Source organism: Meleagris gallopavo, chromosome 1 (genome assembly GCF_905368555.1).
Source record: "Meleagris gallopavo chromosome 1, MGAL_WU_HG_1.1, whole genome shotgun sequence".
Classification (NCBI taxonomy): domain Eukaryota; kingdom Metazoa; phylum Chordata; class Aves; order Galliformes; family Phasianidae; genus Meleagris; species Meleagris gallopavo.
In genome coordinates this window covers 174,364,138-174,377,035 of record NC_139404.1, presented here as the reverse complement: position 1 = coordinate 174,377,035, position 12,898 = coordinate 174,364,138, and the positions used below count along the sequence as shown (strand labels likewise).

General features: G+C 37.1%; 1 protein-coding gene across 5 annotated transcripts in view; it reads left to right on the top strand.

Moving 5' to 3' along the window:
- Positions 1-12,898, top strand: part of CDK8 (cyclin dependent kinase 8) — a 67,786-nt gene that overhangs the window by 24,633 nt on the left and 30,255 nt on the right. For all 5 annotated transcript variants that reach the window (XR_014881091.1, XR_014881090.1, XM_085216135.1 and 2 more), the window contains exons 3-4: positions 1,913-2,023; positions 3,515-3,655. Coding sequence is in view for 3 of the 5 variants with exons in the window: in XM_085216135.1 (XP_085072261.1) it covers positions 1,913-2,023; positions 3,515-3,655 (252 nt within the window). In the remaining 2 variants the exon portion in view is untranslated. The remainder of the gene's footprint in view (positions 1-1,912; positions 2,024-3,514; positions 3,656-12,898) is intronic.

Sequence of the window (12,898 nt, the reverse complement as noted above, 5' to 3'; positions counted from 1 at the left end):
TTTTTCTTACTTTGCCGCCACAGTGAGAAGGCTGAGGGCTGGCTGGGAGGGGTCACAGCAGGGACAGCTGAGCCAGATTGGCCATAGGGATAGTTTATGCCTTATACCGTCATTCTCTGCACTGAAAACTGAGGGGAAATGGATTTGGGGTAAGTCACCGTTGCTGGGAGGCAGACTGCATCAGTCTGCTTACGGATGGTGATGAGTTAGTGCTTTCAGATTACTTTCTTTTCCCCATTCCTCATTTATTAAACGGTTTTATCTTGACCCAAAAGTATTCTCACCTGTGCTCTTCCTCTTCCTTCTTGGGGACTTAGCTGCTGGTTAGGCTCAACCCAACACCGATGACCCCTACCTATAACAGACAAAAACAAACAAGCGTTTTTGTGGTGTTCTCCCCCCACCTCAATCCTTGTGCTATGTAGGGATCACAGACATTTACAGAATTCCACACTTGATTTTTCAGATCGTGCCTTAAAATTCCTCTATGGAATGCTTTTAAATGTGTTAAGAAGTTTATTGTACTGTAACTTACAGTTATCCTATGTACAAAACATTGGCAGGCAGGTTCAGCTCTATTGCCACAATACCAGCATCCACCTTTGATGTCATGAGCCAACATCATACAATAGGAGGCATTACTTTTGGGACAGCCCTTCTACTTTCTAAATAGCAGCTGAAATGTTAGCATGAAACTGAATTATCAATGGAAAGGAACTAATTATCTTGTTTCCTCTATTGTCTAATAAATCAAAATTCTCCTGTTAGGTTCAATCTCAGACATAAAATACTAATTTTCTCTTTTGTATTCAAGGACTAGTTTGAATTGTCCTTGGCTTTAAGGGAAAAAAAAAAAAAGCTAGCCACTCTTTTATTTAAAATGTCATAATTTCCAGCAGACTTAACTGTTCCATTCACCATCTGTAAGCTGACAAAGAGTTCCTCCAACCTTGTGCATCCATGCTTGAGAATAGTTTGCTTAGGGACTTTTGAGAAGTTTTTTTGTTTCAGCAATTGTGTGAGTACAGTAAAGTGTAACATGAGTGGTAAGGCTCAGACTCATTCTCTCTGCATTCAGTTCTTGTGCTATCATGTTTTCCTTTTGGAGATGATTAAGCTTGCAATTTCTAAAGGCAGCTGAGCTGATTTGATGGCCCGCTGCTGCTGAAAGTCCTTGCTCCAAGCTGTGTTCTATCCTTTTGCTGCTGCTAGGTCTGCTGTTAGTGCCACGAGTCATTGCAGCTCCATAACTAAGCAGAAAATTGCCACCTTTGTGTGTCTGGGTTAGTTTTCTTCTGAACTGGTGAACTGTTTTGGTGGATGGCTTCTGTGAGTGCCATAGCTGGTGTATGTTGTGGGAGGGAGCTAGGCTGCCTTCTTTTGGTAGAGCTGACCTTTTATATCGTCTGGCTCCATCCTGTGAACCACGGCTTCATTTAGCTGACTGCATTGACAGGAACTCCATGAGTCATGAGCTTCTGCCTGGAATGACTGCAACCAAAATGCAGGGTTTCCAAGATAATTTGGAATCCGGAGAAAATTGGATGCCCCAAATGGCTGTATCAAAGATTAGAGCCTACAGGAAAAGGCAGCTGCCACAGCTGGCTGTTCAGGGAGCATTGTGATCCTGGATAATAGTGAGATTTACTGAGATTTAAAGGAAATGAATAGGAAGTGTTTGCTCTAAGGGGGTTACAAACTGTGTGTTTGGCTTTGGTTTCAAACTAGTGACTGATTCTGTCATTTAAAAAAAAGAAAAAAAGGGGAAAAATGCTATTTTCTTTCAGTTTTTATCTTTGTTGTTTGTATTGTAGAATACATAGCAAATTCTATTATTACTCTTCATTTTTCTAGCCCTTCCACAGCTCTGGATGTGTGGATATAACCGTTATGGTCTTTGTTTATTTTGCAGTTGCTGCGGGAGCTCAAGCATCCAAATGTCATTTCTCTGCAAAAGGTGTTTCTTTCTCATGCTGACAGGAAAGTGTGGCTTCTCTTTGACTATGCTGAGCATGACCTCTGGGTAAGGTGAATTACTTGTAGATAAGTTGGTTTTATTTGCAGAAAAGGGGCAAGGTCAGGGAAGAGGCATTGGTTTAAAAACAGTATAGCCTCTTACTCTCAATGTTTGTTGGAAACTTTCTCAGTACCAAAGGAAAAGCAATGGAAAATGTTGGGCAACCAGATGATACAGCTAGCTTGTGAGCTCTTTAAGAAGACAAAAATCTGCATTCAGTACTCAGTAGCTAAAAATCTAGTTAAATGCAGATATAATCCTTTGCTACAGCTAAAATGGTGTGTGGGAAAGTGTAATTGATTATACAGGTGGATTGCTTTGGAAAAATAATAAACATTGAGAAATAGGGTAGCGTGGAGTTTCACCTACCCTGCGTGTCATCTGTGATTAAAAGACATCAAAGTGACAGCAGTGCACAGAATGGAGACATCATCCATATGTTACAGTAGAAAGAGCTTTTTACTTAATCATCTTCTGAAATTTGACGTATGTGCTGAGCACAACTATAATGAGACTGGGGAAAGGACACTTTGTTAGAGGAAGAACTACCCTGGGGGGTTGAGTAGTCAGGTACCCAAGGGGCATCTGGAATTTGAGGAACACAGTGAGAAGAGAGGACCTTCCTCATCACAATAGGAAGAACATGTGGCAGCAGTTTGAAGCCAAGTTTTGGTTGGGTGAGGGTGGAGTTTGGTTCTGATTATCACGTGAGTGTAAGCCATCACAGAAAGTGTTTGTTCTAGAAATTACCCCTCTCTCAAAAGGACAGAAACAAGATAATGGTTACCAAGACTGACACACCTTATGCTATGGCATAAAGCCACTAATGTTAGTGGCACCTGGGATTTGAGTGTTAGGACAATGTAGGTTTTTGGACTCTTTCATGTTGTTAGACATCGTTGCCTGTGTATGCAGCCAATTGTTGAAGGTTTCTCTGTGTGTAGCCTGGTGACTGATGTTAAGATAGATAAACTTGTAGCTTTGTTCAGTCAGCAACAATTCTTTTTGTATGATGTTTTTTAAGTGTATGGACTAAGCTCAAATTAATTCCTTGTTTAAATTAAAAGTTAGAAACTCCTCATGTAGTTTCAAAGAACCTGGCTTTAAATCTTGAATGTTAGTGTCACGACCATAAGAGAAAACATAAAATAAAATGATATGGGAGTTGAGTAATTTAATTTTAATCCTGTGCTGTGATATATAGAGATATCAGCCTCAAATAAAAATATTCTCCAGAAACTTCAGACCTACAAAAGATCAGTGGAAGGCAATTTGCATTGATGATTTCATTTTTGAGAGATGGTGTTAATCTTATTTCATATAGTACTCATTTCCTAGTGCATAAGGGTACATGTTTTTAATTTGGAAAATGAATGATGAAAGCTTGCAAAGAACTGTCATCTGTGTAAGGAGTTGCTGGCAATATTGTTCTGTAATGCTGCAGTTTAATAGAAAAAAATTTACTTTTTCAAATTCTGATTTCTTTCCTCTTTACAGCATATAATCAAGTTTCACAGGGCTTCTAAAGCAAACAAGAAACCAGTTCAGTTACCTCGGGGAATGGTGAAGTCACTGTTATATCAGATCCTAGATGGTATTCACTACCTGCATGCTAACTGGGTGTTGCACAGGGATTTGGTAAGTTCATCTGCAGTGGGTTTAGTACTGGGATGACTAAGGGCAAGGATTTTTTATTTTTGTTTTTTGGGGAAACAAACCTCTGTGCTAAGGGCAAGTGGCCCTTAATGAAAAATAAAATAAAATGAATATTTTTACACAGCAGTCAGCCAGCCCTGTGTGCAAATCTTCAAAGCCTGCTATGTTGTAATAGGCTTATGGAAGTGAAGCGTATCAGACGGCTGGTTTACTTTTTTCTAAATAAACTATTTTTGACTGTTAATTTAAATAACAGGCATGTTAAAATACAGAATGTGCCTTTGGTAGTATGACTGCAGGCCTCAGAAATAGTTTATAGTGCATGCGGGTAGGTGTGAGAGAAGATGGTTGACTACAAGAGCTGCTGAAATGAAGATTAAACAAAAAAGCTACCTTCCTAACACTGTCAGTTTCACTTAAGTTAATGGCATTCAAGAGTTAGCTTTTTAGAGTATTTATATCAGAAATATAGCCATACTAACTTCTGAAGACTTAATGTTTATCCTAACTGCAATGTAAGGAAGCATTTGAACTTGAACTAGTATTTCTTAACCAACAGATTCCATTCAATGTTTTAAATGAGTAAATCCTGCCAATTCTTAAATATCTGCTTCTAAAATACGCCCATAGTTTTGTTTTGGCATATGACAGTGTTCTATGATTTTGAAGTCTGTTTTCCTGACCCAGTTGTCCATATCTCTTACGTATTATAGCCTTCTTCATATAATATGATGTGTGAGACTTCTAATTACTGAAATTTCATTAATACATGAGAGCATAATGAGTTTCACCTGTCATTCCCATGAGTACGTATTACCAGTGCTATTCTATGCTTGCTGCCTTCCATATTGCTCCTCAGGAATTGCTAGAATCAAATTTTGTCTTTGAAATAGCTTTAATAGTGCTCCTTGAAATCTGGTCAATGACTAGTTATTTGTCTTCTGTTTTTGTGCCTAATAAATGCTTCTGTAGTGTGCTAGTCTCTTTAATGGTAAAACGTCTATATTTGAAAAAATAATAATGTTTTCAGAACTGAAGAACAAAGAAGCTTTGTTTTCTTACAACAGTGTTGCATGAATATTGTTTCTAATTTGATCCTGGTTTTAGAAACCAAACAAAAGGTTCAGCACTGAGGGGAAAAAAAAAGAATCTTGTGATGGTTTAGTCATCACTCCGTGAAACAGTGGAGCAAAAAGTAATATAAGAATATATAGTATGTTACTGCACAGACATCTGGTTTTAAACCAGAGTGTAATGTCTTGCTCTTACTACATGCCTGCAACAGTACTCTTCAATTTTTGAGGCATATGGAAAACAAATGACCTGTCATCAAGAATCTGAATTTTCTGGTGTTTTACTTTATAAGGCTTCAGAAAATTTATGAACTTAAGTATGAAAGTATTAATGTAATTGAATGGAAAAAAATAATGCATGTTGTTAACTGGATGGCTCAGGAGATTGGCAATTTATTACAGAGCCTTTCACATCTATGTCTGTAGCTCAAATACAGCTTGTTGGCAACAGCCAAAACAAGTACCATCTCATTTTCTGACCTATGTGAAATGAGTTGGTGGTCTCAGTCCAGCAAGCAGTTTCTTTTCCAGCAAAAAACCACCATCACAACTGAGTATCTTCTAGTAGCCTAAGGAGAAGGCAAAAGCTTGAGGCAGAGTCTGAGAGGTCATTTAACTGGAATCTTGTCAAGCCATGTTGGTGAGGAAGCATACAAAAGCTGTGCATGGGCTGCATGCAGTGTCCTTCATAGGGAGACTGTTGGGTTCTGGGTTGTTGTTTACAAAATGTTCAGTTTGAGGTATGTGACTAGTAGAAAATTTGTGGAATATAGATGGCATGTATTCCATGCAGTAGCAAAAAACAGAATTGTATGTCAGATGCTTTCTTCATATTTTCAGTTTCCTGGAAATAACTTGAGTAAGGGAAGGGGTTCTTCCTAATATTCTGTCTTAGCAAGACAGGGGCATATTTGTGCATGGTTAATGCTTGTAAAGTTGAGACTTTAATAGCATGCACATTCCGATGCAAAGCAAAATCATCTAAGTTAATGCTTATTCTGAGATGTTTCTGTTCCAGGGTACCTGTAATGTTAGCTTCAGGAATATTAGTCAGCAGTTTCACCTCTTGACAGGATGACTGGAAGATTGTCTTTTAAGTGGTATATTTATATCTGAACGTATATGCATACTGACACAGAGTTGACCAAGTAACATGCTTATGTTCATTTCACGTGTTAGCTCTGAGTGATGTTGTTTGGCTGTGGTAGGGAGCTAGGGAATTTAATACTTTAGCAGAAAAATCTGTTCTTTGCTACATCTATCTTACAGAGTAAGGATTTTTTTGAAGATTAAGGTTAGTTTCTTGAGAAATTGTTCTCTGAAGTGCAATTTTGTAGTGTTTTTTAAGATGCGTTATTGAAGTTAGCGTTAGGAGGATCAAGTTTTGAAGGTTTTTTGAGATCTGATTTTTGTAACCAGAAAGAAAACATAGCATAGAGCAATGTGCTTGCATCCACAAAACAGACAGTGAAATTCAATGATTATTGAAACCACATGAGCTTAGATTGTGAAATGTCTTCATAGCAGAGGAACTGGAGAGGCTTAATTTATATAAGATTTGTATAAAGTGACTATATTCTGTATGAAATAGTAACTGCAGGAAGACATTTAATCTGCTCTTTTTAGTCCTTATTTGTTTTTTACAAAGTGAATGAATGCAGACGTTAGCAATAACTTGACTGTCTTCAGTTTCTTCTTTTTTACTATTATATGAAAGCCAGTTCACCATTTTTATCAGCAAGCAAGATGCTGATTATCTTTGAGTAGTGCTGTGCCAAAGTAGTTAGCTTTTTCATGTCTTTGAAACGTACTATAAAATTTCTCAACAAGTGTCATTCCTTTCAAAATTTCATATTTGACTTGCATATTCTTTAGCTTTTTTTAATTTTATGACTGCAAGCAATTGAAAACAGATTGTTTATTCGTACTCTGTAGCAGGAAGGAAATAAGAACACTTCAAGTATAATTATCACAAAGTGGATCAATTATAGTTTTAATATTTTGAATTTAGTTATCAAGCGTGCTTGAAACATACAGCATTTTGCTGACTACTTTTCCTTGTCTTTGTTCTACTTCATTTTATCCAACTATCAGACTTCTTCCTGTACTTCAGGAGCTTACTCTACGCTAAAAATAAGCATAAATAGAAAACTGGCCATAAATCTGTTTTCATCAATCTGCATACTCAGTAACATAAGGAAAGAGAGGATGGTCTCTGCAGCGTGCTTGGAAGATTTCAAGTACTGGGCTCAAAATAGAGGTCCCTTTGCATGTTACAGCAACTTTCATGCTAATGTTGGAAAATGCATTAGTATTTAACATTATTGCATGGTAAGCCTTCCCAAAGGGTTGGGTCCAGTCTTGGCTAAGAGGTGAGCAATTCTCCACTGGTTTTGTGTGATGACAGTAAGATTAAGTTGTGATTTAACTTGATCTTCACCAAAAATATTTAATGCGCTCACCTGGTACTGCAATGCTGAAAGCAAAAAAAAGAGAATCTTATGTCTCTTCCTTAAAATTCTGCAGCTGAGGTGCTGTTACAAGGCACTTTTTGTTGGCAAACCTTTGGACTATGTTGTCTGGGCTGTTAGTTTGTGGATGGTGTGAGTGGATGTATTGCCACTTGGCAAGCCAGATGTGTCGGTAGCACAGTGTTGGATTTCTGCTTCCCATTGCTGTCCTCCTGTCTCTTGCCAAACCATCAATACATTAATGTCCCGATTAGTCTGGAATTGCATTATGATCTACGTGACCATATGCATACTAGAGATAGCACATGATACTGCAACATTTTTAATGTATTCCTAGCTTGCAGCTTAGCTCAACTGCTGTTTTGGGATGAGCACTTCTTGGTAATGAGCTTTCAGGTGGGTAAAATACAGTGCTGGTTGGAAGCTCGCTTCCTCAGATTGGGCTCTTCCCAAGAATGCCTACTGCCAGATTTGTGATCAGCAGGAATACTGAAGATATGCTTTCAGTAAGTGAGCAGAAGCCTCTGCCAGCATGTTTTTTTTGTAGGCCATCTTAGTCACTTTCCAGGCTCTAGTTGTGAATCAGCATTTAAGTAAGTGCCTTAGGCAAAGTGAAATATATGGAACTTTTATTGTGCCAATTTACCATTTTCCACATTAGAGCTCTTGAATCAAAGGATGTTAACCTCAATCAGTATTCAAGCACTACTTCAGAAATGCAGAAATGCCCTTCAGTCCTGCTCTAGTGCTTACAAAACTAAGACCATTTGCACAAAGAGCTGATAGAAGCTATATCTGTTATTAGAAAGTAGTTAATGCTTTTAAAAACAGTGTGGTCTTTCACTCTCTTTATACCTATAACCAGGTATTAGGCATTGCTTCCCAAATGGCATTTTACTGACTTAATGGTGATTTATTTTGAAAGGAGTAAAAAAAAAAAAAAAATCACAACTTCAGTTGTCGTCTGCTGCATTTTCCAAGGTTTTTGATTCCAAGGTATGCACAAGCATTTTGTGCATGTGAAAGAATGTTTCTGGCAGAATATTTTGTTCTTGCTTAGGTTATAACAACTTAGGTTTTCCTATGAATTGTAATTTACTATAATTTTGAATATTCTATAGTTCAAATACTGTTATCTAGTGTTTCTTAATCCAGATCTTTACAGTTTCTTGCCTGCTTTTTTGACTGTTTTTTTCCCCCTTTTTTAATATTACACTCAAAGTTCAAAACAGTAACTAAATATAGTGGAAATGATCAGAATAGACTGCAAAAACAAATATCCCATGCTCATATCAGTGACTTTTCAAAAAAAGAAGAAATAAGCATGTTGATGATCTTTACCATTTTTAAGACCGGCTCTGCTAACTAGAATCCATTTTACTTTGTTTGCTTCTTGGACCTTATTGACAACGGTCTCCAAGGTAAAAACAAACAAACAATAAATGCTTCATTCAGTAAAGTCTGTCAATGTACAAATATGTAAAATGCAGATTTGAAGCTAGAAATACAATATGTTGCTACCGTGCTACCAGCCTTGCGGCCAGAAAAGTGGAAAGCATTCTTCTCAGATCTTTGAATTCACCATAGGAAAGCCTGTAGACATACCTTAAATCACTGGCTTTGTAAAATCAAGTTGTTGTAAGGCCACTCTTTGAAAGGTCATAGCAATCAGGGGAGGTTCCAGAGGGGTGGGGAGGGGGGGGAAAGAAATGTCACTCCAGTCTAAAAAAGGACAAAAAGGAGGAAACTACATGCCAGCTGCTCTCACCTTGATGGATCAAATCTTCTTGGAAGCCATTTTAAAACATAATGAAAGACATGGTGGAAATCCACGCTGAGAGTAGTCAGTGTGAATTTATGAAGGTAAAATCACACTTAACCAACCTGAAAACCTTTTGGGACAAAATGGCTAGCCTGATGAATGAGGGAAGAGCTCTGGATGTTGTTTATCTTGACTTTAGGAATGTTTTCAACACTTCATCTTGTAGCATCCTTATGGACAAACTTAGTGAAGTACAGACTAGGTAAGTGGACAGGGAAGTGAATCAAAAACTGGTTGAGCTGATGGGCTTAGGGAGTCATGATCTGCATCACAAGGTCAGGCTGGATGCCAGTCAGTAGCAGGGAATCCCCAGGGGTGATACTGAGTCAATACTGCTTAACATCTTCATTAATGATCTGGATAATGGGACAGAGTGCACCATTGCCCAGTTTGCAGAAGATTACCAGAGGTGCTTTCCAACCTCAGATTGTGCTCAGATATACGTTCACAGATATGTTTTGAGAAATTCACTTATTGCTTTCTCCGAATCTGAAATTTAGCTCACAACAGATCAATTAAAGAGGATGGGGTGGGCAAAGGAGTATTGGGATAGATGTAAGAAAATGAAAGATTGAATAGCTTATACAGAATGTGTCAGAACCTTTACATGAAAAGAGAAAACTTCTGCTATTTCTCCTGACTATGGCAGAGGAAGAGAGGAAACTTATAGTTTTTGATTTTTTTTTTTCTTAGAGGAAAAAAGATGCTGTATCCCAAGTAATGTTTTTGGAAGCTATGTGGCCATAAAATAAAAGATTTCTTACTACTGGATTGTCAAATTGCATGAAAAAGTAGGAATTAGTAAGTGGGTGAAGGTCCACTTTTTATTTTAATCTTTAGGGTTTTTTTAGCCAGGAATTAATTGTCTTATAGGGCGCTAACTAAATATGCTGAACATCAGGGTGACTTGGTAAATTACTTTTCCAGCTGCTTGCTGGGGAAAAACAAAAACAAAACAAACTTGTCTTTATGTGGTTTTTTAACGTTTATATATTTGAGCCAACTTTGGCTATGAAAAACTTCTATAACCACAGTAGCTCTAGGAAAAGATATTTGAGTTCTGATGGAAGCGTTACTGAATTTCATTTTTAGAGCTCTCTTGGATTAGCGCTCTCTCTTATTCTTGGCTGGAATATTATTCCTATTGTGCTAAAGCTAGTTAATGCTGAAATCAAATTTGAAAAGATGAATGAAAACACTGTATTCAAGTGCCTCTCCATTGGTGTGTGGGCTTCTAATACATCATTTATTAGTGATTTTTTTGGTTTTTTTTTTTTTTTTTACAGATAGAGTAGGTCTTTTAAAATTCATAGATCAATTTATAGAATTTGAAGGTTCTTAATGTTTAACCTCAGATCTTACAACCATGGGCAAGGTCACTGAATTTTTGGGTAAGAACCATGAAAAGGATAGAATGAAACTACAAAATAGATTATAATGTGTGAGATCAACAGATATACATGAAAATAAACTTTTATCCATGCAACCAATGCTCATGAAAAATGGGAAATGACTGCTAAGCATTTTTGTTCTTTTATCTTACAGTGGTGTTAGATTCTTATTAAGGCAAGTGCTGAACAGGTGGACTTTTGGTAGTGATTTTTCTGATTGCAATTTAAAAGCTTGTCTATAAAGTTCATTTACGAGTGTAGGGAAGGTCAGAAATCTCACAACTTCAAAAACACTTTCCAAGTTCACCTCTTTTAGACTACTGCTTTTATTCCAAATTATATTGACTTCTTGATAAAGTCCAGCTTTATCTGAGTATCATAAAGATGACTAAATTTATTAAGCCTTTCATTATCTTATACTGATGGATTCCAACTCTGATAGTTTGTCTTATGTATCAGTATTGACTTGTGGTTGGTGGTGTTTTTTTTTTTTTTTTACTGAAACCTAAATTTAGGTCATCAATACCTTTCCTGGTTTTTAGTTCAATATTTTTCTTCTATAAATAATTCTAAAAATAATTGGAGATAATAGTGAAGTCCAACATCACTATAGTGAAGTTGTAATTTTCAGATGACTTTGTACTCAGTACTTTGGCTTTTATGTGAGAATATCTTGCTTTGAAGCTGCAGTAAACACAGTCTTTGCCCAAAGCTGCAGATCAAGGTGGAACAAAATTATTAGAAGTCTGCTGATTAAGCAAGGCAATAATGTGAGCAAAATTAGGAAGACTTACTTTTAAACTGTTATTACTTGAGTAAATGCATTTAAAGATTCTCAATTTGGAGTTCCATAGTTAGTGAAAACTTTCACATCGGCAACATATAAGGTGTAATAAAAAAAAGAAGAGTGGAGAACATAAGGCTGCTTATTAACCACCAGATGGCTCAGAGATGAATGATTATTTGGAGACATGAAGTTACACTGCACCCATCTAACAGTGCGGATAATATTTGCAAACCTGCTGTCATTTACAATTTGTTGATATTTCCTTAGTGAGATTTTTCACTTATCTGCTTGGAACTGTCAAACACAAAGCAGTGCACACAACATACTTTTTTCCTGATGTTTCAATGTCATTGTGAATCACATTCTTTTTAAACTTTGACCTCAGACCAGCTATCAGGTAGTGAAGAATCTTATTACCCATAGAGGAATTGCAGGTCTGAGGATGCTGCTTTTTGTTTTCTCTCCTCAGCGTGGGATGGAGTGTTTCAGGGCTGATGTTTAAAACTGTTTACATCCTCACCTGGCTGTGAAATCAGGCAAGGCGTTTTCAATGTCCCAAAGAATTAAATAATGTTGCTGTATTAGTTTTAGAGAAGTTTGTCCTTCAGTGGAACATATTCAATAACAGTACCACAATGTCCTTGTCTGCTTATTTACTGATTTCTAAAATGAAAACGTGGTGGTACTTTAGAGCTTTTTAGAAGAAATGATAGAATTATAACTATAGTTTCTAGAGAGATGGCTGGAACAACATAAATGGGAACAAAGCTTAAATGAGTGTTCCATCATGTAACCTTTGTATTTATCAAATTTCAAATATGAAGTATTCAAATACCTTGATGAAAAGATAAAGTATCAAAGCCATCACATTCTTAGAAACTTCAGAAAAAGAGGTAATCAAATAAAGGAGGACATGTTTTGGGAGAAATGTACTGGGAGCTGTACCAAGGCCAGTTCAGTTGGGCTTGCCTTCGTTCCTATGACAGTGATTCACCGGTCATTTACACCACACGCCTCTCCTGGCTCACTTTACTTGGTCTTCAAAGGAGATGGGAGATGGGAGGGGTGCTAGCGGATTGTGGAGGTGGACAAGGAAAACAAGATGGTGCTGGAATGCAATGAGAAATGCAGGAGAATCTAGGACTTGGATGCTGAGAATGTAGCATTGCCTTCAGGAAAACAGTTCCGCTTGTTAAAATGCTTTAGACTGAAATACGTAATGATGCAATAGAGCAAATGTGAACAGATTAATATATTAAATACATGAAAGATTTTTTTTTATCTTATTTTCAGTGAAGGCTTTTAAGATTCTATATCTTTGTTCTTTCCTGGAGTTATTGAAAGCTCACAAGCGTCCTTTACCTTTTCCCTTACAGATTAAGGACTGCAGTATCTTGATTGGTGCCTCAGACGTTAAATTTGCCAGAGTTAATACCAGCTCCTGTCAATTGTGAATGCTCAAAAGGGCTCCCGCCTACTTAAAATAATGCATAACATATCTGTTTTGTTGGATCTCTGACAGGATGGACTAGCCTTTAGGAGCCTGATTTAATCGCAAGAGAAGGGTAAATAAGTAGCAAAGTAGAAAATGGAATACGTTGACAACTCTTTGTAGCAAAAATAAACAGCTAGTGCAAAAAGTGTTTGGAAGATGTTTTCCAAGTATTACTACATTTCAGTT